Source organism: Natator depressus, chromosome 5 (genome assembly GCF_965152275.1).
Source record: "Natator depressus isolate rNatDep1 chromosome 5, rNatDep2.hap1, whole genome shotgun sequence".
NCBI classification, from domain to species: Eukaryota; Metazoa; Chordata; order Testudines; family Cheloniidae; genus Natator; species Natator depressus.
In genome coordinates, this window is record NC_134238.1 from 20,261,929 (window position 1) to 20,289,864 (window position 27,936).

The window sequence follows — 27,936 nt, forward strand, 5'->3', positions numbered from 1 at the left end:
TCTGTGGTTTCTGTGGTTCTCCTGCTCTGTGGTTTCACTCACATTCTGCCATATATTTTGTGTTATGGCAGTCTCGCACGTGTTGTTCGATTTAAGAACAATTTCACTTCAGATTTTACAAAACGCAAAGAAGGTACCAATATGAGATTTTTAAAGATAGTTACAGCACTCAACCAAAGTTTAAGAATCTGAAATGCCTTCCAAAATCTGAGAGGGATGAGGTGTGGAGCATATTTTCAGAAGTCTTCAGAGAGTAGCACGCTGATGCAGAAACTGCAGAACCCAAATCACCAAAAAAGAAAATCAGCTCTCTGTTGGTGGCTTCTGACACAGACAATGAAAATGAACATGTGTCAGTCCCTACTGCTTTGGATCGTTATTGAGCAGAACCTGTCATCAGCATGGCAGAATATGGGTAAAACCACAGAGCAGGAGACATTCAATTCTACCCCAAGGAGTTCAGTCACAAATTTTAAAATACTGGTTTTTTGTTTATCTTTTTTACAGTGCAAATATTTACAATAAAAAGTAATAATCTAAAGCACTGTACCCTTTGTATTCTATGTTGAAATTGAAATCAATATATTTGAAAATGTAGAAAAACATCCAAAAATATTTATAATAAATTGAAATTGGTATTCTATTATTGTTTAACAGTAATAAACAATATAACAAAGTGTGATTAAAACTGTGATTAATAGTGATTTTTTAATCTCGTGACTAATTGTGATTAATTTTTTCAATTGTTTGACAGCCCTAATAAATATGCAGGTTGTACCACTTCCAAATTTATTATTTCAAGGCCAGATTAAGGAAATCCAGGGTTTTAGGTATACCACAACACAGAGATATGTATCATGCTCTCTGCAGACTCTGATCACTGCATCAGCTACACTCAAGTGACATTTTCAAGCTTTTCTTCACAACAATGAGGACTCAAGACTTAAATGAAAATTGCGATTCTGATGTAGTCAGCTGACTCCAGGACTTGGGAGCCCTAGGCGAAGACCTAAAGTGCTTATGCCTTAAACCCAGCCTGTATTCTGTCATTATTCTAACGTCCTTGCTTTATTCAAACTGAATTCAATAAGGAGCAGCATTCCCTCTTTTCATATCTACATTTCCCAAAGAAATTATGTATTCCGAGGGTCTGTCCAGGAGCTTTGACTAACAAGAGCTAGGAATCCACTCAGAAATATTCCCTTAAATGATGGCTGTAGAATTATGGATGGAATAGATTTCATAGGGAAGACAGGCTCCTCCTGGGAGAGTTTCAAATGTAGTCAAGACAATAGTTCCTACTAAATTCCTATAGGGTATTACTACCATATTTCTACATAGCATAGGCAAATTAGAGCAGATGTTTATCAGTGCATATCATCAACAACAAAGAATTTTTAGGCATCATAGACACCAAGGTTTTCCTGGCTACTATAAAGGGTGAAGGGATTCCCTGTAATGTTAAATCACGAATATCTTTTTTTTTTTAATGCACTTTGCAGAACACTCAGCGAATTATGAAATTTCCAAGTTTATCACCCCAGCACCTTATTTGAAGCTGCATGGAATAAAAAGACAAATAATTTAGGAGAAATTTTCACAGATTTTAGCAAAGGAAGCTTCTTGTACCTGGGCCTCCCCACTTCTTCCATTTAGAAGCCCTAAGGCAAACCAAGATTCTCTGTCAATTACAGAAAAATCAATGAAGATACTGTTCAGGACTCCCTTTCACCATTCAGTGCAGATGACATCCTTCACTTTCTAGCACTGATTCATTTACTTTCAACCTCTCTGGGGGCTACTGACATATTGCTATCTTTGAAGCATCTGAAGGAAAAACTGCCTTTGTTTCCTACTGCAACTTGTTCGAATGCACAATGCAGTATCCTGAAACTAGTCTGTGACTTTGTAAAGGCTGGGGGTGTATAATACAAGTGAAATAAAAATTAAAGTGGTGTTTGGTATAATTCAATATCCAACCTTTTAAATATTTTTAGCCAAGAACCTTTAAACTGTCATCTCCTTAAATCTCACATGCTAAACAGGATTGAACCTGGTTAGGATTTCAATGGGAGACTTCCAGTGATAATCAAAGTGGTTTCAAGAACTTGTACTGGTGCTTCAGAAACTGATTCTTTTCCCTGCATGTCAATGGGACCCTCACTTTCTCAATACACAAAGTTCAAGGGTAAGGGTAGTGATGCTGAAGTTGCTGCTTTTAAGATGAAACAAAACCAAGCTTCTTCTGGAGATGGTCAAAGTTCATATAGCTCTTTTTGCAAAACTAGTTGTGTTAGCCCCATTGTCCTGATCAAATCCCAGTTAAAGTGATTGAATTCTGCCTATGTACAATTCCCCCCATAGGTGCAATTGGATTCAGTCCCATGGTTCATGTAGTAAAGCCTTATACTATACAGAAATATTGTGTTGATAGTTGTAAACTGTATTATCTTCCTTACCTTAGTCCTTGAAAAGAATGGTCTTTGGTGTTTCAACAGTCCTTCAATCGCCAGATATTTTGGCATCAGTGTGATGTCAGTCTGGATGTACTGACTATACAGTTTGGCATTCAGATAACATCACAAGTCACTTACAGTAAATCCTACTCTGTATCTTGGTTTACCAATTGTTACGAAATCTTCTTTGCCTATGTACCACAGACCAATCAGAATGCACTGACATTGATTTCACTGCTGCTGCTAACACCTTGAATTAATACATGCTTCCTTCCTGAACTATTGTTTGTACATAAATTGGAAATGTCCAACATATTTGCTTTATTTCATCATTTGTAGTGGCATCATGTTGTTCACATACATAGAAGATGATGATTAAAACAACTGATGAAAAAACTATGCTTTCCATGAGCCAACATGAGGCAGTGTATGCAGAAGGAACTATAGATACAGCAGCATACATGTGCATAATTCAATAAAAGCCTCTTTGGTTGAACCACAAATACTGTGTAAAGACTTTTCATGTTTTCTGTTTGACTTGTGATAAACCACATCTGATTCACTCATACTTTTCAGTGGAACTCCAAGAATTAAATATTTAAAATGCATTGTAATATCATGTTAAAACTCTTTTCAGGGGTCATTTGTGGAAGGGATAGGCGCTACTTGGGCACATCTACACAAACACTTTGTGGCAAGCTGGGGTGTCAGTCTACCACACACTAGCCTGCCATGCTCCGAGTGTCCTTGTGGACCCTGCTACCACACATCAAATGTTCCCTAGTTTGCTTTGAGCTACCCTGCTTTTAAACGTGGGATAGATTTACGCTATCCGCAAATTAAATGTTTGAGTAGACAAGACTATGAGCAATATTCTATTCTCGCTCTTTAACTTCTATTAATGAGAGTGGGAGTTCTGTATAAAAATCGAGAGATGGTCCTATATTTTCTGTATGAGGCCCAAAAGTAGTGCTAGAGATGTGCTAAGACAGATATATACTGTTACTTTTATGGAGTCCTAAGGCCCAGGAGATACTTGGCCTTGTGGGGGCGCAAAAGTCCCAGAAGACTTCATCTGTTTGTCAAGATATTTATATGGCCCTCATTACCGTAATATCTGAAGATGTAAGCTTGCTTTATACTGGGATCGCCTAGTCTTGGAAGACTGATATGGCATGCAAAGGGTGAGGGACATTACCTTTTCCATGGCAAGGAATAGGAGAGTTGACCAGAGGACAAAGAAATCATATAAATAAGTCTATCCCTTACTTCCTAAGCAGCCCTACTTCCTAATTTTATTAGCCTTTCTTGACTCCACTAAAGCCACATAGGTAGTCAGGAGTTACTATATCCTGCAGGGCTCAGGTCTTTACACTGAAGCCTGAAGGATCAGTCTCTTTCTGTGCCATAGGGCCAGCCCCAGCCACTTGCTGGGCTCTGGCAGGAGCCAAACTGTCTCTAGCTTGGGAGAGAGGATGCAGCGTGGGTGGGGCCAGGGCTTGGCTAAGGGGAGGCTTAACCTCCCTTGGCCTACTTAATTTAATTGGATGAGAATAACTTTATAAACGTGACATTGGATGATCCACTGGAAGGGTTGCCTTAGAGATCTTGGAGCTCAGCAGAGCCATGCTGAGCATAAGATCAGCAGAGCATAAGATCAGCCTGCTCTTCTGGTATTGTGCAAGCACCTGGCACATACAAAAATCTGTGTTGAAATCACACTGAGCCAACCCCAGTCAACAGATTTTCCCTTAGATCAGGTGGGATGTTCCTCTTTAACTCATTCTCCTGGTAGGTGATTTTTCATATTGCAGCACTGAGACACAAAGAGGTGGTTTAGGAGGGCGTTTCCATAAGAACATAAGAATGGCCCTACTGGGTCAGACAAAGGGTCCATCTAACCCAGTATTCTGTCTTCCAACGGTGGCCAATGCCAGGTGCCCCAGAGGGAATGAACAGAACAGGTAATCATCAAATGATCCATCCCCTGTCGCTCATTCCCAGTTTCTGGCAAACAGAGGCTAGGGACACCATTCTTGCCCATTCTGGCTAATAGCCATTGATGGACCTATCCTCCATGAATTTATCTAGTTCTTTTTTGAACCCTGTTATGGGCTTGGCCTTCACAACATCCTCTGGCAAGGAGTTCCACAGGCTGACTGTGATTGTGTGAAGAAATACTTCCTTTTATTTTTTTTAAACCTGGTGCCTATTAATTTCATTGGGTGACCCCTAGTTCTTGTGTTATGAGAAGTAGTAAACAACACTTCCTTATCTACTTTCTCTACACCAGTCATGATTTTACAGACCTCAATCATATCTCCCCTTAGTCATCTCTTTTCCAAGCTGAAAAATCCTAGTCTTATTAATCTCTCCTCATACGGAAGCCGTTCCATACCCCTAATTATTTTTGTTGCCCTTTTCTGAACCTTTTCCAATTCCAATATATCTTTTTTGAGATGGGGCAACCACATCTGCACACAATATTCAAGATGTGGGTGTACCATGGATTTATATACAGGCATCATGATATCGTCTGTCCTACTATCTATCACTTTCTTAATTATTCCAAGCATTCTGTTCACTTTTTTTGACTGCCGCTGCACATTGAGTGGATGTTTTCAGAGAACTATCCACAATGACTCCAAGATCTCTTTCTTGAGCGGTAACAGCTAATTTAGACCCCATCATTTTATATGTATAGTTGGGATTATGCTTTCCAATGTGCATTACTTTGCATTTATCAACATTAAATTTCATCTGCCATTTTGTTGCCCAGTCACCCAGTTTTGTAAGATCCTTTTGTAGCTCTTCACAGTCTGCCTGAGTCTTAACTATCTTTAGTAATTTTGTATCATCTGCAAATTTTGCCACCTGTATGTTGAATAGGTCTGGTCCCAGAACAGACGCCTGGGGAACACCACTACTTACCTTTCTCCACTCTGAAAACTAACCATTTATACCTACCTTTTGTTTCCTATCTTTTAACCAGTTACCAATCCATGAGAGAACCTTCCCTCTTATCCCGTGGCAGCTTACTTTGCGTAAGAGCCTTTGGTGAGGGACCTTGTCAAAGGCTTTCTGAAAATCTAAGTACACTATATCCACTGGATCCCCTTGGTCCACATGCTTGTTTACCCCCTCAGAGAATTCTAGTAGATTGGTGAGGCGTGATTTCCCTTTACTAAAACCATGTTGACTCTTCCTCAACAAAGTATGTTCATCGGTGTCTGACAATATTGTTCTTTATTCTTCACTTCTTGCTTCCCCCCCCCTTTTTTTTAAGCAGTTAAACTGGGCTAGCAACCACCGCCAGCAAATGAGCTCTTCAAAGGATCTCCCTAATACTGCATTTGTATAATCTGTGTAAGTATCTGTAGACTCATTGTTTAAAGGCCAGCCTCTAATAAGGCACATTAATTCTGCTGGTATTTTGGGGCTCTATTCTGCCCCATCCCCAATATTCATGGAAGTTCTAGTGGTCCTAATTCACACACATAGGCCCTTGACTTCAATGTGACTACCTGTTAAAGGATCTGCAGAATTGGACCCTTGCATGATTGCTTAAAACAGTTTTAATGCATTTTTGTGTGTGCAAATCTTTTTATTTAAAGGTTACTCGTGAAAAATGTATATCTTGTGTGTTTATGAGACTTTACTTGCTCTTTGGATGACTGAGTCTGTAATGTATGTAGTACAGGATTTAGACACACTGTTTGTAGATGGGCAAGCAGTTTACAGAGACCCTTTAGAGGTACTGGGCAATTTAAAAACAGATGTTGACTTCAAAGTCTATTTCAAAATGTAGCATTTGGCTACTTTTTCTTTAAAACTTACCACAAGTCCTAATTTTTTAAACAAATAAATAAATGTAATTAAACTGTTTCATCGACAAATCACTGAGCAAATTTCACCTGAAACCTAAGAACATCTGAGTTTTGTAAGTGGAGGAATATTTGATGTTGATTCCTGCGCTTCCTTTTGCTCCACCAGCCTTCCTTATACCGCTCACCCGGCGGTGCCGCCCTGGCGGAGCTCCTAGCACCACATTCTACTTTTTAAAAACTAGTCGTGGGAGCACCAGCATCATCCAGAGCTGAACCCCGCAAACCCTTCTTGCGGGGGGACTCTCAGTGGAAGTTCTGAACGCGGGAGGCCGGTGGGCGGCCCGGGGCGTCTCCGGCCCGGACGGAGGGAGGCCTAGGGCATGGGGGGGTGGGGGGTTCGGATGGTGGGGGGGGGGCCGAAGGCGTGGGGAGCTGTGAGGGGGGTTCAGGCAGTGGGGGGGAGCTCGGGTGTGGGGAACGGAGAGGGGGCAGCGGCAGGAGGGGTGCCACAGCCATGGGGAGCAGTGGGGGGGTTCCGGAGGTGGGGGCACTCGGGCGTGGGGAGCAGTGGGGGGGCTTCAGGCGGTGGGAGGGGACGCTCGGGCGTGGGGAAGGGGGCCGCGGGGGTGGGGAGGGGTGGGGGGGGTTCGGGCGGTGGGAGGGGGGTCGCGGGCGTGGGGAGCTGTGGGGGGGTTCGGGCAGTGGGAGGGGGGTCACAGGCGTAGGGAGCAGTGGGGGGGTTCGGGCGGTGGGAGGGGACGCTTGGGCGTGGGGAGCGGTGGGGGGGGTTCGGGCGGTGGGAGGGGGTCGCGGGCGTGGGGGGCACTGAGGGGGGGGTTCGGGCGGTGGGAGGGGACGCTTGGGCGTGGGGATCAGTGGGGGGTTCGGGCGCTGGGAGGGGGTCGCGGGCGTGGGGAGCGGTGGGGGGGGTTCGGGCGGTGGGAGGGGACGCTCGGGCGTGGGGAGCGGTGTGGGGGGTTCGGGCGGTGGGAGGGGGGTCGCGGGCGTGGGGAGCGGTGAGGGGGGGTTCGGGCGGTGGGAGGGGGTCGCGGGCGTGGGAGGCACTGAGGGGGGGTTCGGGCGGCGGGAGGGGGGGGGCTATGCCTCTGGCGATCTGCATCCCTCCCCACCCATCTGAATGCAGCCCCGCCAGGCAGCGTGTGGCCACCGTGGCTCCTACGTTCATTAGCGCCGCTCCCCCCCGGGCTGTTTGGGAGGCGAAGGTTTCGTTCATTACGGCCCGGCACGCTCCGCCCCCGCCCCTGCCGGCGGGAACGGGCCTGGCCTGAGGGGCAGCCGCCTCGCCTCGCCCGCGCGCTCCCCGCGCAGCCGGCTGCCATCTCAGCGCTGCCCGCCGCTCCGGCCCCTCCATTTTATCCGTAATTCCGGCTCGTGCCCGCCCGCAGCTGCCGTGGCTCCGGATTGTCTCTCGGAGTTGCCTCCCCCGCCCTCGGCCCCCCCCAGCGCACACACAGCGCCATCGCAGCTCGCTCGCTGTAACGCCAATGGGCCGGTTTCTCTAGCTTCCACCCCACACACACACCCCACCCCTTGCAACTCCATTGCTTTCCCAGGCATGAGAAATTGCAAAATGGTCCGGGTGGCGAGTGTGCTGGGGCTGGTGATGCTCAGCGTGGCTCTGCTGATCTTATCCCTCATCAGCTACGTGTCCCTGAAAAAGGACAATATCTTCACCACTCCCAGATATGCCAGCTCGGGGGTGCCCAGAATGTACATGTTCCATGCTGGATTCAGGTAAGTGCCTGCTGGTTCTCGCTCCGTTTTAAGGCGGATGGGTGCACACGGGGGGGGGGGGTCTTGCCTCTGGGCTCTCCCCGCTCGCCCAGGCATCCTTTGAGCGTTGCTTTTAAACTAAAACAACCCCCTCCGAGTCAATCGATGTGCCCGCTCTGCTCTGGGCTTTCACATCAGTGGCCACAACCACAGGGCCCCTTGGTCTGCCTGTGTGGTGGGGAGGATGCTGCTGACTGACCTGGGGGAAAGGCTCATATTAGTTGATGATCATGGTGGCTCCACGCCCGGTTCACATATATTCCAGGGGGCGAGCTAATGGCGCAGGCGCCCTGGTCCCCTGGATTGAGGTGGGGAAAGGCTGGGAGTGTCCCCCAGACGTCTTCCCTTGCAACCTCCCCCCCCCCTTTGCAATTCCCTCCACCAGGGAGATTCCAGCCCGGGGCCCAGTGCAAAGCCACTCCCGGCAGAGGGCTCCAGGCTCGGGGCACAAGGTGCGCTCTGGACCCCAGCACCCAAAGCGGTTCCCAGATCTGCTTCCTCCCCAGCCTGCTGTTCTTCCTGCTGGAGGGAGAGAGAGAGAAAAGTGGCTCAGATCCCCATCTTGCGTGGCGCTTTGGATTCTGCTTTGCACTTCATGGGGGAGCCGAGGGGACAACACTGCAGCATCCCCCGGAAATCCGAGGGGCGAACGGGTCTGGGTCACAGCGGTGGGGCTGGAACTCCTTGCAAAAGCGCTCTGTGCTGGCTGATGCCGTCCGTGTGCAAAGCCCGTTGCATCTCTAGGGGACACATGAAGAGAGCTTCCCTTCCCTTCCTCGCCCTACAGTGCTGAGCTTTCTGAACAAGGGCAGACTACAAGCCAGATCCCTCCGAGAAGTGCGGGACACTCTGGTGGAGGGGAAGGAGAGTTGTTAAACTGCTGGAGTGTCTGAGGCTGGAGGAGTGGGGGGTGGGGGAGAGAGAGAAAGGAAAGCAGGATGAAATGAACAGGCAGAACCCTCTTATCATAATAACCCAGGCCCAGGGAGCGGGGCTGGCGGCTGGAGACTGCCTGCTGGTCGATCGCTGTCCGTGGTGCTGATTTGCTCTCTGAACCTGCCCATCTATTTGACTTCAATTCCAGCACGGTAATATTTTTGACGGCCATTTTATGAATTCTGCAGTGCACAGAAATGTGTAAAGTCTCTCTTTCCCTTCGTTCAGATTGATTTAAACAGGGAGACCAGACTATGACGGGGGAAATGGAGGTTTTGTTCAGTTAGTTCCCTGCCCATTAAGTCATCCGCACTGAAACAGACAGAATCTTTAAACTCAGCCCTGAGCAATTTGTTAATTCCGTGTGTGTACGTGCGTGCGTCCTCATTTTTCAGGTCCCAGTTTGCACTGAAGTTTCTGGACCCTTCATTTGTACCAATTACAAATTCTTTGACACACGAGCTGCAGGAAAAGCCTTCCAAATGGACGTTTAATAGAACAGCATTCTTACATCAAAGGTGAGAGAGAATCAAACCCAGGGACTGTTTTGTTAGGCCTGGGGCTCTACTGTAGCCCCATGTAGTGCAATTATCACTCTCCCTATGTACCTGTGGTTGGTGTATATTTAGAAAATAAAATCAGACAGTTATAAATACCGAACTCTGAGTAACTTGTCAGAACTCTTGAGACAAAGAGTGAGTCTGAACATTTCCCAACAAGGTGAAGTGTTTAAAAAAATATACAAAATAAAATACATCACTGTCTTAGGGTAATTTATTATTTCATTAAAGAACAGAAGTTGTTTTACAGCAATGGAATACTAATGGGATGTGACCAGGTTTATCAAAATGATAATTAATTTGCTATTATTTCAAGATAATTTTTTTAAAAACCTTTAAGAGTCAATATATAAAAATATCAAATATTATATTCATTAAAATACAAAAAATTGTTTTAGTGAAACTTCTCAGCCAATTTGCAACCAGTAATTCTGTAAAAATGCAGACTAGCTCTGTCTTTATAACCATAGTTGTTTCTGGTTGTCTAAAACATGGGGAACATGATGGAAACATTTCTGATCCAATTAAAATTAATTCTTTCCATAACGATTTTCATCTCAACTTCACCAAATTCCATTTAACAAGATGACAACATGGCAATTGAAATTATTCCTCAGTTCCCTTCATTTCCTCAAAACTCAACATTTGCAAGAATTTAATATTAGGTGAAATGCTTTTTAGTTGGTCATTGATGCTCTTCTTCAACTTGTGATACTAATGCTGGTAAATGCTGGGCCAGACTTCTTGCTTTCTTTACTTATATATGTGTTTAGCCATTGATCTTCAGTCAGTGGAGATTTCTGCCTAGAGATTGATGTCACAATCTAGGCCAATAACATTATCAGAATACAAATTTTGCCTGAAAATTGCCCACTGTTTTTAAAGGCTAGATTGTGTCTTGGATTACACAACCAGGTAAAGGAGTAAGAACTTTCTTAACACCCCTATGCAGCCCACCCGGTCTTGGGTTTTGGAACAAAGGAGAGAGCTGAGCAATGTGTCTACTAACTGTTTCCTTGGAATGGGTAGGAGAGGTGGTGAACTTTAGCTCTGCTCCCTCTACTCTTTGATCACTAGTCAACACAGCAGATGAGGCAGTGTGAGGCTGTGGGAAATAATTTCTGGCTGGTATAGCCCAACACTAAATTACAACCCTTCAGGGGCCAGAAAGGAGTAGAGAGGAAATTGTGGTTCTTTCCTGGGGTGTTCCTGGAATGACATCACATTGTGCCACCACTATGGCCTGTGTTCTTGCAGTACAGTCTACCCTTAAAGAAATAGCTTAGCAGCACCTCTATGTTGATGTTAGTTAATGCCTCAAGATCTGCCTTGCATTTGTCTGTTAGCAATAGACCATAATTAGGGTACCCACTGGGATTCCATTAATGCTTAGACATTTGAGGATGATGAGCTGGAAGAGAGGTTGTTTGTTTTTCATAAACATGAGCAAATAAAGCAGTAATGGTTCATTTTCTAGTTTTATCCACTGCAGGCGAAATTCCAGAGTGTTTTTAGGATTCATAATAGCCCTTTTAAAAATTCCAGTTTGCTTGTCCAAATGAGATATTATGGTATTATGTTTACGTAAGGGAAGACAGTTGAATATCATTTGTTTTCTGACTCAAAGCTTCTTAATGAGGTACAAGAAGCACTTGTATTAAAAATTTAGCTACATTACTGTTAATACAATTGAATATTCTTGACTGCTTCATTTTGTTTTAAGTACATCTTGGCATATGAGAGCTATCCAGTCTCACCAAAGCACATCAGTTCACTACCACGGGTGAAATTTACCCCTATCCAGAGGATCAGCACAAGGCCAATGCATTGCCCTCAAGTTAGGGTTTAAATAGGATTTAGTCTTTTTGCTGAGGCTCTGTACAGCAGTGAATTTCATCCTGTGTAAACAGTACGCAGTTACAATCATATACCTCAAACTCAAATCAGCATCCTCCATTAAAGTCAGTGAAGTTATGAAGGTTTGAGGATCTGGTCTCACAACTCTTGTCAGTTCATATCGATTTGAAAGCTGTTGCATTGCAACCCTCAGCTGGAATAACTTTACTCCAGTTGTTTTTTAAATAAAACCAATCATGACATAAGAAATAAAACCTCTATTTTATATAAAGGAGAGAAATATAATGAAATGTTTTATTTTGTTCTTTTGTATTTTATTTTAGGCAAGGAATTCTCCAGCATGTTGATGTAATAAAAAATTTTTCTTTGACCAAGAATAGTGTTCGGATTGGACAGCTGATGCATTATGATTATTCCAGCCATAAGTATGTTTTCTCTATTAGCAATAACTTCAGATCACTGCTTCCAGATGTCTCACCTGTCTTGAATAAGCATTATAACATTTGTGCTGTTGTTGGAAATAGTGGAATCCTTACAGGGAGTCAGTGTGGACAAGAAATAGATAAGTCTGATTTTGTTTTTCGTTGCAACTTTGCTCCAACTGAGGCTTTCCAAAAAGATGTTGGAAGGAAAACCAACCTTACAACCTTCAATCCCAGCATCCTGGAAAAGTATTACAACAATCTTTTGACCATTCAGGATCGCAATAACTTTTTTCTAAGTTTAAAAAAGCTTGATGGGGCCATTCTTTGGATCCCAGCTTTTTTCTTCCACACTTCAGCAACTGTTACAAGAACATTGGTTGACTTCTTTGTTGAGCATAGAGGGCAATTAAAGGTCCAGCTGGCTTGGCCAGGAAATATAATGCAGCATGTTAACAGGTTTGTATTTTCCATGTATTTCACTCATTGAAACATATATCACTAATCAACTACTTTATTGATTTTTCATTCACAATTTGCCTTGATGTGCAATGTCTAAAGGTTAGGACCTAATCCTGCTCCCATTGAAGGTAATTGAAGTTTTGCCATTGACTTCAATGAGAAGCACAATTGGTCCCTTAAGGTGAAGTCCGTCCCCCCCGCCCCGCCACCGTGCAAAAGAGTAGCACAAGGTCGATATGGCATGTAATTCAGCATAAGTGGGATGTAAGTGGTTGCATGGGTTTTGTGCTGTCCCACTGCACACGGGTGAATCACACAATGAATATAGCACTAGAGCACCATCAACCTTGGCTGTAAGTATTATAAGCCAGCCTATAGCCAAAGTGATCATATAAACAAGGTGACTTGACTTAAGCAGGGTTGCAGTTCAGACTAGTTTAAATTCTAGGCACTCTTATTCAGGTTGAAGACTGTAAATGCAATGCAATAATATTGGCATAAGTAGTGCATAGCCTTGTAATGGCTGTCTGCACAAGGGTTAATTTAACCCTAAAACTATGATCCTGCAGTTGCCTCCACATAGGCATACGGAAGCCCATGTGTAGCCCAGATGGTGTCAGTGGGGTTCTGCAAAAGTGAAGGGATCTCTCTGGAGACAGGGAATACTTTGCAGGATTGGGGGACTAACAAACAGATGTCCTAATGGGCACCATTGCAGAGAGGCACAAAAAAAGTCTGTGATAAACTTGTGCAAGGATAGTGTTTTCAGTAACAGTATTTTATATTCATGCTATTTTAATAAGGCCTAACCTGAATAGTAACCCTAATATTATTCATATGATCACTTATGAATATTGACATTCTCCACCCGCTGTCCTGTTTTCTTATAAATCCTTATATACAGAATTGGTACATGAATCAGCCTCTGCTTATTATTTCACAGGTACTGGAAAAATAAACATTTGTCACCCAAGCGACTGAGCACAGGTATTCTTATGTATACCCTGGCTTCTGCAATATGTGAAGAGATCCACCTGTATGGGTTTTGGCCATTTGGATTTGATCCTAACACCAGGGAAGACCTCCCATACCATTACTATGATAAAAAAGGAACAAAGTTCACTACCAAGTGGCAGGAGTCCCACCAGCTGCCTGCAGAATTCCAGCTGCTCTACAAAATGCATGGTGAAGGACTAACTAAACTGACTTTGTCACATTGTGCCTAAGAACTTAAAACTTGAAGTGCCAAATGATTGTTTAAAAAGTGCCCAAAACTGAATTAAACATTCTTTAAAATATAATCCTAAAAAAAAAGAAAAAAACCTAAAATATTTTCCATAATATAAAGATGCTTTTTAATCGCCCTTTTCACAGCTCATCAAAAGGTTTCAGCATATTTAGCAATGCAGAAGTGTTTATCAAAATGTACTGACACTATTCTTGGACCAGGAAAGTTTAAACTCTTTAAGATAGATATTTTGCATTTATAGATATGCTACTAAATACATGTTTTAAAATATTTTCATATGTATATTTTAACATTACACTAAATGCCTCTAACCTCCAAATTTTAATGTTCCATGCAGATTAGAATTAGAACCGTTAGTTTAAAATATTTTGCTTATCTTACAGCTATTACTATTAGTAGTGACACATACACATGTTGCCATGGCTAATTGGAGAAAGCTAATTAACCTTTCCATTTACTATCAAGTTCTAGTTCTTTAGAACAGACTCTGATTTTCACAGCTTGCATATGATCTGTGGTATTGTATTTTACATATTCCTAGGAATAGTATTAAAGTGATGGGCCTTGTCATAGCTAGATACATAAATTGTTCTTAGGTTACTTCAGTGTTTTAATTCAGTTTGAGACAAATCCTAGAGACGGACCCATTTAAATCAATGGGAATGTTGTCATTAACATCAGTGTAACAGAATTTGGCTGTTTGATTTTAAAATTAATGTATCAAGATTAATAATATAATTTTTTTTTAAAAAAAATTCTTTTCTGCGATGAGGAGACCCCTGGAGACATCCAAGGAAGGACCCTTTCTAATCCTATCCAAACATCCCCAAAGGGGGCTGGCAGTGATTTTAGGAATATAGATCCTTTGGAAGAGGAGCACAGTTTATAATAGTCTCTTTGACCTAGGCTCTTCTATTCCTAAACTCCCCTTCATCAGTGTTCTTGCTGCACTCCCAGTCTTCACAAGCCTAACCCACATATTCTAAAGCCATTGCAAGAAATGGGTTTTCCACTTCATAGCCCATTCCACGACCAGCCAAAGCCCTGGTCCTGCAATGCGTTCTGCGCGGCCTCTGGAGTCCACCCATGCAGGTCTCATTATAGGATCAGGGCTCAAGATAGAAATTAGATTTTCACATACATTGTTTCTTTTTCCTTTTAGTGCTACTGTACCTCAAGCACAGTTATTCTATGTGTTTGGGTGATACACTGTGTTATGTTCTAAAAGTCGCATCCATATTGGAACTACTGTACCCCATCCTGTTGCTCCTTCTCCATGTCCTCCTAAAAAAGATGTGCAGAAACTAGGGTAACCATTACATTGCTCCTGAACCAGTGCATATAGTTATGTCTAAAAAAAAAAGTGTAATGATGAAACATAATTCAACAAAAATCTTTGATCTTTTTTTTTTTTTTAATTTGGGAGCAGTGAGGATAAGCTCAATGCCAACAATGGGAACAGATTAAAATTACTGGCTAAAATTTTCAAACTTAGGTGCCAAAAGTTATTCACCTAATTCCATATTTAGGTAAATAAAAATTCACTGAAGTCCATGGGAGATACAGGTTTCTAAACCACTTTGAAAATCAGGCAACTTATCTATGGACCTAACTTTTGGGGACTAAGTTTGAAAATGTTGGCCATTGTGTCTCAGGCCAATTGATTCTAATACTTTTAAATTAAAACCATTATACTTTAAAATATTCTAACAATTGTATATTATTTTATATGGCTTTAAGTGAAGAATAACTAATAATGATGTAAAACATCACACATGCTGCTATCTTAATTTTTCCAAGATTCTTTATCTACAAAGTAGAAATAGAATTTAAGAAAGGAAAACTCCAGGGTAATATAAAGAATGTTCTAATCAGTGAGGAATGGTCTCCCTCTTCCGTGAAATCCACTGAAACCTCTGCACCTTGGCTTGAGATGGCCATGCCGGGACTGGTGAAGGATGGAAATGGGGACCACTGCTTTATTTAGCATACTCCCCTAAGCATCCATGGTGAAATGCTGACCCTAATGAACTCAGTGGGAGTTTTGCCTTTGATTTCAATAGGAATTTCTCTCTCAGTTCTTTTCTGAGTGAAAATCTGCCTGAAAGTTAGGGTGAAATTCTGGCCCTGATCAGGTTAATGGGAGTATTAGCTCCCTTTCTAAGCTTTCATCTCCCTCAGGATTCCCATGTGAGGGGAGCACAGAGCCACCTTGCAACAACTTTAAAAAACTCTGAATCCCAATGCCTTTTGGTGGAAAAGCAAATTCTGTCCAGCTGACTTTGCATTATCAGACTCAGCCTGTGCTATGTAGTGTTCTTAAAGTGGTATTTCCACCAGTGAAGGACACCAGGCCCATTCACTGAATGGAAATCCTGAAACAGCAAGAGTTTTAAAACCATTTTCAAAATTCTTCTTTGATTGATGGAGAGGACATAAATCACCAAAAATTTGCTGGTTTTGTTTTGTAAATAGAAACTTAAAACTGAAAGTGTTCAGGAGGAGGTTAGCCTGTATCCAAACACACAGAGTATAGAATATGCCATCATAATGTTAATGGATGACTTCAGACTTTTCTGAAGTCTGAACATAGTATTGCTAAAGTTTCTTGCCCAGTTGTGTAAGCCTGCATCTGCTTTTCTGGTATCTTTTTCTGTCCTGCTCGGTATTCTTAAGAATTCATACACTAGAATATTACTTATTACAGGTATTATTATTAAGTGGCCTCATAATGGTGAGGTACCAATGTATCATGGCTCCATATGATTAATTATTGCTATTTTACTTATTATTTGCATTGCAGTAACATGTGGGATGCCCAATCGGGGATTAGTTCTCCATTGTGCTAGCCACTGTTCCAACACAAGACAAAAAGACAGTCCCTGCCCCCAAAGAGCTTACAAACTAAGATATACTCAGGTTAAGGAGCTAGGGCCCAGCCCTGCAAACCTCTACCTTCTGACTAGTCCTACTGAAGTCAGATGAGTAAAGGTCTACAGGATTGGACCCATCCCTTGTAACTCCTAATCTGCCATGTTACACTGTGAGTGTGATTGCTATGGTACTCCTGAAGTCCAGTGGGATTCACAGACCACTTCCTTCTAGCCATGGAGTGGCATTGCTGTGTCCTTTGGGAGAAACTGCTTTTGATGCCTTGCAAAGTGACGTGTTATTGTGACTGAGGAAAGAGTGTGGGGAGTGTTCTATTAATGTAGATGGAATAGATGGGCTAAATGTGTTAGCATAACCCAGGCACTGTCCAATATTAAACAGTGTTAAACAAGGTCTGGGGTTTGGTATGCAGAAACCTCAGCCTACTTAGTACCATGGCAACCACACTATTAACTATCCCTTTTAACCTTTTATTAAAGATATAGCAAGGAAAGAAAAACAGTTAAAGGATGCAAAATACAAAGTATTATGTAAGGCTTTCATGTTAACAACATCCCTTGTTCCCTTTCCCTTTAGCTGAAGAGAATTTTAGACGGAAGAAGAATCTTTGTTTGACAGTCATTAGATGGTACCAAATATGATGATAACTGTCCTTTTGGGAAAAATTGATGAAGATAGTTGAGATGGGCTGGAGCTGTTGTTCCTGATACTAGTGTTAAAGTTTGATCCTATTTCATCCCAGGTGGTGTTTGGGATTCAGCTGGAGCCAAGTAGAGGTTGTGATGTCTTCTGGGTCTCTCTCTCTCTCTCTGTCCTGATCTGGTCAGGACATCTCTCAAGATCAGGATGATGAAGGCCCAGGGGTCCCAGGAGATGGTGGGGTGGCAGCCATGATGGTGAAGCTTGCTCCGGTAGCAATTTTTCTCCCCAAAGTCTTTTTCTTTTAAGGACCCCAAAAGGGAATAGTGGGTGGAATAGCACATCCCCTCATTATTTTGTCCACCAATTAGGCCTACTTCTGGCATACCAATTTGGGTTCCTAATTTCTGGTTCCACATTTTTCTTGCTTACAAGCAGGATCAAAACACAGTCCTTGAATTATATCAGTAGGCCTTTTTGTATGGACTAATTCCGTCTTTCTCCCTTTCGTACCTTTTCCCATCAGCATTTGTTGCTATTATGATATCTTATGAACTTACACTGACTTTTTACAATGGAACTCACAATTCAGGTAAATTTGTAGGCCCAGTTATTGCAGCTGGGGGTGCAGAGTGGGTAAGAGAGGAGCAACAGCCCCAGAATTAAGTTCTGAGCAATTGTGTTTTTCTGGGTGCCTGTGTTTAAGGAAGGTGAAAACATTATTTACATATTTTTCAAAAGGGAAGAATGAGAGTTATGTAGGGTAGGGTTCTGCACTAATTATTAACTAGGTACGTCAATTAATCTTTTCCAGTGTACATTACTATTGGATTGTACAGTATGTGTGTGTTCACTATGGAATCTAAATCCATTCTTGATTCACTGCTATGTATAATAGAATATTCTTAGTCTAATTTAATATACACACACAGTCACCAATACACACCTAATTCTGTAAACATTGTATCATATTTTGTACTGTGTGGAACTCAATCACCGGAGAACAGAAAATATTATAGGAGGGTTCATAGTTGGTAGCTGGCATTTTAATTAAGTGATGGATTATTAATTTCAACAGTGGGAAACTATAATTTTAATCTAATTAAGTAAATATGAACAATTAGCATCATATTTGTTTTAATGCTGAGGCCAATATGTTGTATATATTTTTCAGTTGCGGGCTCTCAACAATAAGAAATTATATTGGCCAACAATGTCAATGTTTGGCTACTGTACATTGTTTACATAACATAGTTATGTGCAAGTTAGGTACATAGTTATGTACAAGTTTAGATTACTAATGAATTTAATTAGATGTAATCACAAGCAAATATGCACTCGTCTAAATGAATGTTCTTTCCACCCAGTCCCATAGAGCATCTGTAAGAGACATTTTCACAAAGGGGAACAATCTACTTAGGGCCAGATTCCAACACCTTTATTCTAGTTTAATATCACCTTACTGCATGGGTTATTCCACTGTCTTCTTTCCATTGACTTCAATGGAAATTCTCATGGAGTAAGGTATTAATGAATCTGAATAAGAGTATCAGAAACTTTTAAAATGCAGTGGACCTTCTTATGATGAAGTCATCATTTTTTCACAGTGCAGCATCACTCCAAGCAGAAATTCTCTAGATCCAAAACTTCGTCTGGTACATTTCAGTGAATTGAAACCATTTTGGATCTAAATCCACTTCACTATGGAGTCCCATGCTATCTGAGTTCACTGTAAATGCCACTGTTTAGCACAGCGGCAGCATTTGGATCTGAATCTGTATTTTGGGTTGGTGTCCTGATCTGGAGTTTTGTTCTGCACTGCTCTACCATTCCCTGTTCAGAAAGTGGATTTATTTCTCCAGTAGAGCTAGTCAGAAGAACTTCAATGGAACCATTTTCCATTGGAAAAAGAGGTTCCACTGAAATCAAAATGCTTCATGAAATTGTGTTTGAAAAAAAAAAGGAAAAAAGTTTCAAAAATGTTAAAATATCCCATTTTGATATTTTCAGAACAAAACGTTTCAGTTTTTCCTTTTGAAATGGTGTTTGTTTCAATTTTATATTTTGTATTCTATATTACATATATATTATAATATAATATCAAGTAAAAAGCCAAAATTTAAATGAAACATTTCATTCAGCCCCAATTCTTTGTTTTCTGAAATTTTCTTTTGCAAAGAATTCTGAACTGTTCAGGTTTCTTTCTTTATCAGAACAAAAACAAATTTTGAAAACTCAAAATCCTATTCAAAATGGAAATTCCAATCTCCACACAGATGTAATCTCCAGCTTTCTTTTCTCATAATTTTGCTTGCTATTATTTTAATCTGCGGGCTGGATTCTGTTTCTGTGCCTGCTCTTTTGCACCCACAAAATGAATTGCAAGTGAAAAATTATGGGGACAAACGGCTCTGTAAAAGGAAGGTCACTCTTCTAAAACTATATCCCTAATTGTTGAAGGAAGTAGACTATGAAGTTTTGCCACCTATACCAGGGCTGAATGTGTTTAGTTTAAACAAATGTTGCCTCCTTTATAGCCTGTTTCTCTCCCCCCCTTCCCCGCTATCCCTTGCAGTGAAGTTATGGTGCTGTAGGGCAAAAGTCTCCTCTCAAAGGCACACAGTAGAACTAGACTCCAAGTTCTGCTCTCTCCACGGGAACAGAACTCCCAAGAGAAGAATATCAGGGGTGGGATCCACTCTGGGCACTTGAGAGGAGAATTTTGCCCTTGAAAACAGACTACAGTGATGCTATAGCAGGGAGAAAGAGGCACTAGGTGCTAAGTGAGAAACGTAAATATCTTTAAATATCAGAAACGGGAATTCAGAAAATTATTGACAAAGGGCCATATCATACCATTGATTTTTATGCATAACTCCCCATTGTTTTTTCAGAACCCCATTGAATGTTTCAGAGCCATCGATTTCAGCTGGGAGTTCTGCTTCAAAATCAATGACACAATAAGGCCCAAAGAAAATTGCTTTTTGGTATCAATATTCTTTGTTCAAGTTTGCTGCAATGTGGAAACCATGCTTTAAAACAACGTATTACTTGTATCCTTCTGTTTTTCTAGATGGTCTTTCAAATCTGCTTTTGTTTAGAGACAAAAGTGATTGGATTCATTATGCAAATTAAAGGAACCCTATTTTGGGGGCCAATACTCTTCTCATTGGAGTAAATGGAAAGACTCCCATATGATTCATTCAGAGCAGGATCAAGCCCCTCTTCTTGTCCTAAATCTCCATTTTCAAATCAGTTTGTTTGGAGAAACTCACATTAAGAGCCTGATCCAGAAGTATCTGTGCTGGTAAACTCCCTTTGACGTCAGCAGGTGTTTTGCCTGTCAGAACTGCAGGATTGAGATCAGTGTCTTTTTCCTATTGTGTCTCGCTCATGGCCCATGTAACCCTTTTCAGGGGGGTGAACCTGAAAAGAGTCAAAGGTCCTGTTTGACACCTCAGTGTTCACAAGCCGAAGTCATTGAAGGTCCAGATTCTGCCACTTTTACAGCGAGTAGTTAGCACCTAACTCCATGACTACTCCCTCCATGACTCTGGTTGTGTTTTATGGAGAGATCAAAGCAAAGTGGTGCAGACAAGCAAATGAATGGGGTTGAACAGGGAAGGTGCAGGGCCAGGAGCACCCAATAGGTGTCCTGACTCAGCACATCTCCCAAGCAGACTGACAGGGAGACCCCACATAAGTTAAAGCAACTCGTCCAGCTGCTTTCCTCCAGCCAATCAGATTCTTTGAGTGTCAAGTGGCAAAAATTGCACCTCACCCCAGGTATTGAAGAGGGTAAATCATGCCTACATTTGTTATCTTGTTGGCTACACTCTTCCTGCCTTTCTCTTGCAATCTGAATTCGTTCTTGTCTATATCAATCTAAATGGATTCCTGATGGTGAAGGGTAAATATGCACTAATACAAGTGAATGTTTCAATAGATAGGCATAGATGTATGACACTGTATGCACATATGTGTCATTTCAAAACATTTTTGTTTAAAATATTGAATCATGGTTACTGGTTCCAAGGAGAAGGGCATGAACTGTTCAAAACCAATGCAGCCCTGTCTCGTGAGGATAGAATGCCTACCATGGGACAGGTAGCAAATGGAGATGAGGTAGGATAGGGTTATAAGGTTCCTGGGTGAGCACAATGTTAGGTTGGATGCTGTTCTGCAGCAGTTGACTGTGGTGCCATGGAGGGCTTTCAATCACGATATCCATTAGGGTGAATTTTATCTATAAATAGTGGCCCTAAGCTCTTTCAAGCTAAAGTTTTAAGAACTTAGCTCTGATCACCTCAGGACTTGTTGATGTTCATGATACCGTTGCACACTCCATGAAGGCCTAGCCTGCTTCCAATAAACTCAGTGACTGAATTTATGTGAGCAACTGCATGCCTATTTCCTTTCTCAGTGGGTATAAGCCACCTATAAAGAAGACCTGTGACGGAATGAGGATATGCATGTGTAAACTCACAAAGAAATGTGAGAGTGTAACACAGGAGTTGTGCTGATCTAGATGTTAGCTTGTATATTGGGGATTGGGCAGGAGAGCAGTAAAACAAAAAAACAAAAAGTGTAAATAAAAATTGGAGATGTATGTGTACTACTTCTGTTACTTTATATATCTTTATTTAACATTTTAGTATTTAGCATTTTTTCAGTGAATATTACATGTATGTAGGGCACACACAAAAAGTCATTCTGGCTATCACTTTGTTTATTTAACAGTTGAGTATACCAAAAAGTGAGGATTGTGAAATATAACTAACTGTGAATAGAGGCTGCAAAAAGAAATGATTTAGAAAGCAGGTTTTCTGTAAATGAATGTGTCTTTATTCTAATGACCATGCAGTTCAATGCTTGATGGAGTTGTTTTAACTAAAAAACATAAAAATAATAAAAAAAAAAAACTGATCTGCCATAATTGTAATAAAGCATTTATTAGTTAATGGCCATATTAGAAGTATTATTTATTTTTAAAATAGTATTAATGTCCATTATGGGCCAGGATATAATCTCAGGTGAATGGCGTGCAAAGCTGCACATGTTGCAAAATGTGTTGCATGCAAAAGCTGGTATTTGATCTTGCTCCCACTGAAGTCACTATTGGCTTCAGTGGGATCAGGATCAGGCCCCAGGGCATTACTTAATATGTACTTGATGTGGCCACACATCTGAGATTTGAATGTGGCCTGCACAGTGTAATGTACATGTAAATATGTTGTCATATTTGTGAACAAGGAACCTGTTTCCTTTTGTAGAGGAATCCTGCATATTTATTGTGACTGTAGTTTGTGTGGGGGGAAACACAATGATTCATTTTGAATCTTTTCACAATGTTATTGTTCGGTGTGAATGTGCCTGCAACATTGACTCATGTGCCAAAACACAATATTGAATGCATTGTTTTTAAATAAAATATTTTATTGTGCATTGGAAATCTGTAAAACTCAGCAGTGTTTATTTCTTCCTTCCTATATTTTTTAACTGTTTGTAGTTTGTATCCTGCGCTTGACTGCTTGAGCTGTGTCAGATGCCAACACTGTATTGAATTCCTTAACATCATTTTAATCAAAAAGCATTTTATATTTTGCAGGATAAAAATAGGCACAGAAGTATCTGAGAACATATTATACAATAGTATGTCTTCTTGGGGTCTGATTTTAACATCTGAAAGCTACACACACTAAAATTAATTTCATTGTTACTGGGCGAATCAAGAGACTGATAATGGCATACGTAGCCTTTCATTTCAAGGTCATTTATATGGATTTCTCTCAAGAGGAAAGTGACCGAACACCTATACATGTTCAGAGGCCTAAGCACAATAGGGCTGATTTCCTCAGTCAAGGACATAATAGACAGGTGTCCACAAGACTGTATTAAATGGTATCTTTTTAAACAGTTTTATCTGCGAGACCAAGGACTGAGCTGCTAAGCACCCCTAAGTACCATTGGTTTCAACAGGACTTGACGATGCTCAGCAGTTTTCAGGGTGGTTGCTGTCATTTGTATTCCAGTAGCACCTACAGGCTCAACTGAGATCAGACCCACATTGTGCTCGGGCTCATCAAACACACTGGAAAGGACAGGTGCCATCCCAAAGAGTTTATAGTCTAACTGAACACATATTATGGCTTGTCCGAGGGCACAATGGGAAATCTGTGGCAAGAGAGACAAGAATTGAACTCTGCTTTCATGAATCCCAGTTCGCCTTATCTCCAAGACCATCCTTCTTTTGAGGGCTTGAGCTCCTATGACAATAGTGGATGAACTAATCTCTCAGCCCTGGACGTTGCCTCTCCCAAGTCAGAAGTTGAGGTACATTGTTGGGCTAATGTGGAACACTTGCTGCACCTACTCTGTTTGATAAACAGTCTTCAGGCTTGTCAGGTCTATTCTTCTATGTTATTCTAGCTGGAGCTTTATGCCATGCCCAAGACTGTTATATCCAAGTGCATCATCACACCAATATACTTCCCAAGAACTAAATTCACGCAGAAATAATGATTTAAAAAATTACCACCAGTAGTTCTGATCACTGCAAACTACTGTAAAATGACACAGTGATCTTTTTCACACACTTACTGCCTCAAGTTGATTAGCACAAATTAAATTTCATGATAATGACCCTGATCAGCTAATACACTATCCCAATATCAGTTATTATTTTCTAATTGAAATAAAAATATATTCAGATTATTTGCATGAATAAAGCTAAACTGTTTTTCCCAGTTTACAATATTCTGATAGAAATATTTCTCTAAATTACAGAGCACAACAGAGATTACAAAAACCAACATTTTCAAAAGTGCCCACTAATTTTGGAAGTCTCCATTTGTGGGCACCCAACTTGAAATGTGTTTATTTGCAAAGATGCTGAATGCTCCCATAGACTTCACCTGGAGTTGCAGGTTTTGAATCTCAGATTGTCTCAAATTGGGCACCTATAATTAGTGAAGACTTTAGTAATTTGGGGCAAATTTTTTATTCAAATGTCAGGAGATGGAATTTTATTTATTTTTTTCCATTTATGCAGTGTAGTTATCAATCCACCACAAAGTCTACATACAACAGCATTTTAAACACTTTACATCAGCTAAATCAATGTTAACCAACACCAAAAATTCCCCCACTGCACTCAGAACTAATTAACTCTCTAAAATATTTGGTTGGATTAATGCCTGTGTGAACTAAATAATTCAGAATTTATAAAGTGGCTGTGATCAGATTGGCTCAGAAAGATCCCAGCCCAAACAATTGACTTCTAATGAATGCACATGTTCTAACTGTATTGTTTTTCTGTATACAAAGAGCAAAATATACTATTTCAATCTAAGGAAAGTCTCTGAGAAACAGCGGAGTGTGTGTCTTCTCTGCAGCTTAAAACAAAATGGCTTCTCAGCTCATAGGGTCTGACCCACGAGTAGCCTGTGACAGCAGTCCACTGGTTCACAACCCACAGGTTGAGTGGAAAAACAGCATTCAAAGACCCTTGAACACTGAGACCTGGTGGCAGCGAGTAAATTAAGAGGAGGGAAGGAATACCTCTTCTCCTTATTGCTGTGTTCCTGCCTTGTTCTCAGTCCACCTCCAATCCACTCCCACTGGAGCTCCACAGCTTTATGTGGTGCTGCCCCCAGAACTGAGTGCTGTGTTGGCAGCACAGTGAGAAGGGGAGAAGTGACTCCTCTTTCCAACACCAGCACCCCTCCGCAACAGCCCCACCTGCCTCTACCATACACAACCCCAATCTCTACACTCAGCACAGACACCCAGCACCATTCCCATAACCAGCAGCCCTGAACTCACCCATAATTCCAATGGCCTCCTCATTGTCCACTCCAAACATAGAATAGAATCATAGACTATCAGGGTCCAACCCCCTGCTCAAAGCAGGACCAACACCAACTCAATCATCCCAGCCAGGGCTTTGTCAAGCCTGAAGTTAAAAACCTCTAGGGAAGGAGATTCCACCACCTTCCTAGGTAAACCATTCCAGTGCTTCACCACCCTCCTAGTGAAAAAGATTTTCCTAATATCCAACCTAAACCTCCCCCACTGCAACTTGAGTCCATTACTCTTTGTTCTGTCATCTGCTACCTCTGAGAACAGTCTAGCGCCATCCTCTTTGAAACCCCCTTTCAGGTAGTTGAAAGCCGCTCTCAAATCCCCCCTCATTCTTCTCTTCTGCAGACTAAATAATCCCAGTTCCTTCAGCCTCTCCTCATGTGCTCCAGCCCCCTAATTATTTTTGTTGCCCTCCACTGGACTCTTTCCAATTTTTCCACCTCCTTCTTGTAGTGTGGGGCCCAAAACTGGACACACTACTCCAGATGAGGCCTCACCAATGCCGAATCTAGGGGAATGATCACATCCCTCGATCTGCTGGCAATGCTCCTACTTATACAGCCCAAAATGCCATTAGTCTTCTTGGCAACAAGGGCACACTGTTGACTCATATCCAGCTTCTCGTCCACGGTAACCCGTAGGTCCTTTTCAGCAGAACTGCTGCCGAGCCATTCAGTCCCTAGTCTGTAGCGGTGCATGGGATTCTTCCGTCCTAAGTGCAGGACTCTGAACTTGTCCTTGTTGAACCTCATCAGATTTCTTTTGGCCCAATCCTCTAATTTATCTAGGTCCCTCTGTATCCTATCCCTGCCCTCCAGCGTATCTACCACTCCGCCGAAACATCACCAGAATCTCCACCCAAAGCCATTGTCATTACCATACTCAGTGCTTAAAGTGATCTAAAAAAGGTCAGTCATGCAGACAAAGAGTTTAGGCAGAGCAGTTTTGCTGAGAGCATGCTTAAAGTGTTCAATTACCATGATGACTTTAATTTTTAACTAGGGCTGTACCCTTTATGGACCTCCTCCTGCCCGACCTCCCCCACACACACACACACACACATACTTTAAGCACTGACAAAGTCCCATGATCTTTTGTACCTGCAAAGGATTGTGGGATTTGTATGTATTTCTGCAAACAGGTGTGGGAGGATTTTAGATCCCAAATGAAAAAAGCTTGGGACTGGGAATAAGAAGCTTCTGATTTTTAGTTTGACATCAGATTCTCATATGGCCATGGGCAAATCACTTCAACAAACAGTTAGACAAGAAATCTCAACAACAGTCATCACTATTGCTCTCAGTATAATACTTTATACATTTCATTATATATTGCAATAGACTTAAATATGATGGGCTAAATTCTGCTCTACTGTGGAATGACAGGAGTTATATGGGTGTAAATCAGCACAGAAATTGACTTAGCAGATTTGTTCGTAAAAGTGAATTATATTCTTAAGAGCATGTCATCATCCACTTCCATTACCTACAATATACTGGTGAAAAATATTGATTGGCTTCCACTAGTATGTGAGTTTTATATCTCTTTGCTTATTTATATTATAGAGTAATACACCTTAAAATCAAACTAGGGACACTTTGTGTCTAGTTTGAATAACTCTTTCACTTAGGCTGTCCTGTAGAGAATCAGAATTCCAGATCTCTATTCCCAGCTCAACCACTGACTTCTTGTGTGATCTTGGGCAGCTCGCATACTGCAGTCACATAGAAACTACAATGGTAGACCAGGTCAGGGGTCCATCTAGTCCAACATCACATCTCTGAGCGAAACCAGTACCAGTTGCTTCAGAGGACTAGCCCCTTCATGGACAATTATTGAATAAATTTCCATGGGGAAGTCTGCTAACCCTGGCAGTCAGCGGTTGGTTGAATCATGAGGGTTTTTTCATATCCCTTATTTTTTTATTCTACCTGATGTAACTGTGGATATTCTCATTATCTAAATAAATGTTTCATCCCTTTCTGAATCCTATTAAGCTCTTAGCCTAACTGATACCCAGTGCCAGTGAGTCCACAGGCTAATTATGCAATTTTTAAAAAATAATTTCCTTTTTTAGCCTTTTTCTAATTATTGTCTTGCATTCCATTGGCTGTCCACTTGTTCTTGTGTTCTGAAAAATAGGACTGTCCAATTTACCTTCTCTATATCATTTATTATTTTACATATTTCTCTCATCTACCTTCTAATTAATTTCTTTAATAAACTAAGCAGTCCCTCACTTATCAGTCTCTCTTTATATGAATCCTTAATCTAATCATTTTTGTTGCCCCTCTCTGAACTCCTTCTGTTTCTCTAGCTCTGTTTTGAGGTGAGCTGACCAGAAATGAACGTAGTGCTCCAGGTGATGGCCTACCATCTTTTTATCTAATGACATTCTTGTATTCTCTGTACAATGTCTTGTCCCAGAGGCGGGCAACCTGCTGCCCATGGGCCGAATGCAGCCCATCAGGGTAATCTGATTGCAGGCCGTGAAACATTTTGCTGACATTGACCATCCGCAGGCATGGCCCCCCGCAGCTCCCAGTGGCCATGGTTCGCTGTTCCCAACCAATAGGAGCTGTGGAAAGTGGAAGCCAGCATGTCCCTCACCCACCTTGTCTCTCTTGCATTTGTCAGAACTGAATTGAATGTGTCATTGTGTTAGTCATTCATACAGCCTTTGAAGTTCCCCATTCTTCTGTAACCTTGACTATCCTAAATAATTAATGTTATCTGCAGATTTTACCACATTATTGTGCCTTCTTCCAGATCATTGCTGAACATTAAAACACTACCAGTCCTAGAAGTGAACTTTGGGCACTGAACTGTTATAGTTTTGCCAGGTCAAAATTGATAATTTATTCTTACTCTTAAGTTTTCTGCCTCATAGCCAGTTTCTAATCTGAGAAAAAACATACTTCTTTACTCATAACTACTTAGTTTCCTTACTAGCCTCTTGAGAGGGACTTTAACAAAGGT

General features: G+C 41.5%; 1 protein-coding gene across 1 annotated transcript; it reads left to right on the forward strand.

The window, feature by feature from the left end:
* The first annotated feature begins 7,658 nt into the window (after positions 1-7,658).
* ST8SIA3 (ST8 alpha-N-acetyl-neuraminide alpha-2,8-sialyltransferase 3) lies at positions 7,659-22,502 on the forward strand. The gene is made up of 4 exons (XM_074952397.1): positions 7,659-8,038; positions 9,409-9,531; positions 11,754-12,311; positions 13,258-22,502. The coding sequence occupies exons 1-4, from the start codon at positions 7,860-7,862 to the stop codon at positions 13,538-13,540; spliced, it is 1,143 nt and encodes a 380-aa protein (XP_074808498.1). The 5' UTR covers positions 7,659-7,859; the 3' UTR covers positions 13,541-22,502.
* The last annotated feature ends 5,434 nt before the right edge of the window (positions 22,503-27,936 follow it).

What these genes read in the sequence shown, in the direction of transcription:
- ST8SIA3 (XM_074952397.1), top strand. Translation starts at nt 7,860, where the DNA reads ATGAGAAATTGCAAAATGGTCCGGGTGGCGAGTGTGCTGGGGCTGGTG. An exon ending in ACAGCATTCTTACATCAAAG is followed by an intron (nt 9,532 to 11,753) that starts GTGAGAGAGAAT and finishes ATTTTATTTTAG; the next exon opens with GCAAGGAATTCTCCAGCATG. An exon ending in ATAATGCAGCATGTTAACAG is followed by an intron (nt 12,312 to 13,257) that starts GTTTGTATTTTC and finishes ATTATTTCACAG; the next exon opens with GTACTGGAAAAATAAACATT.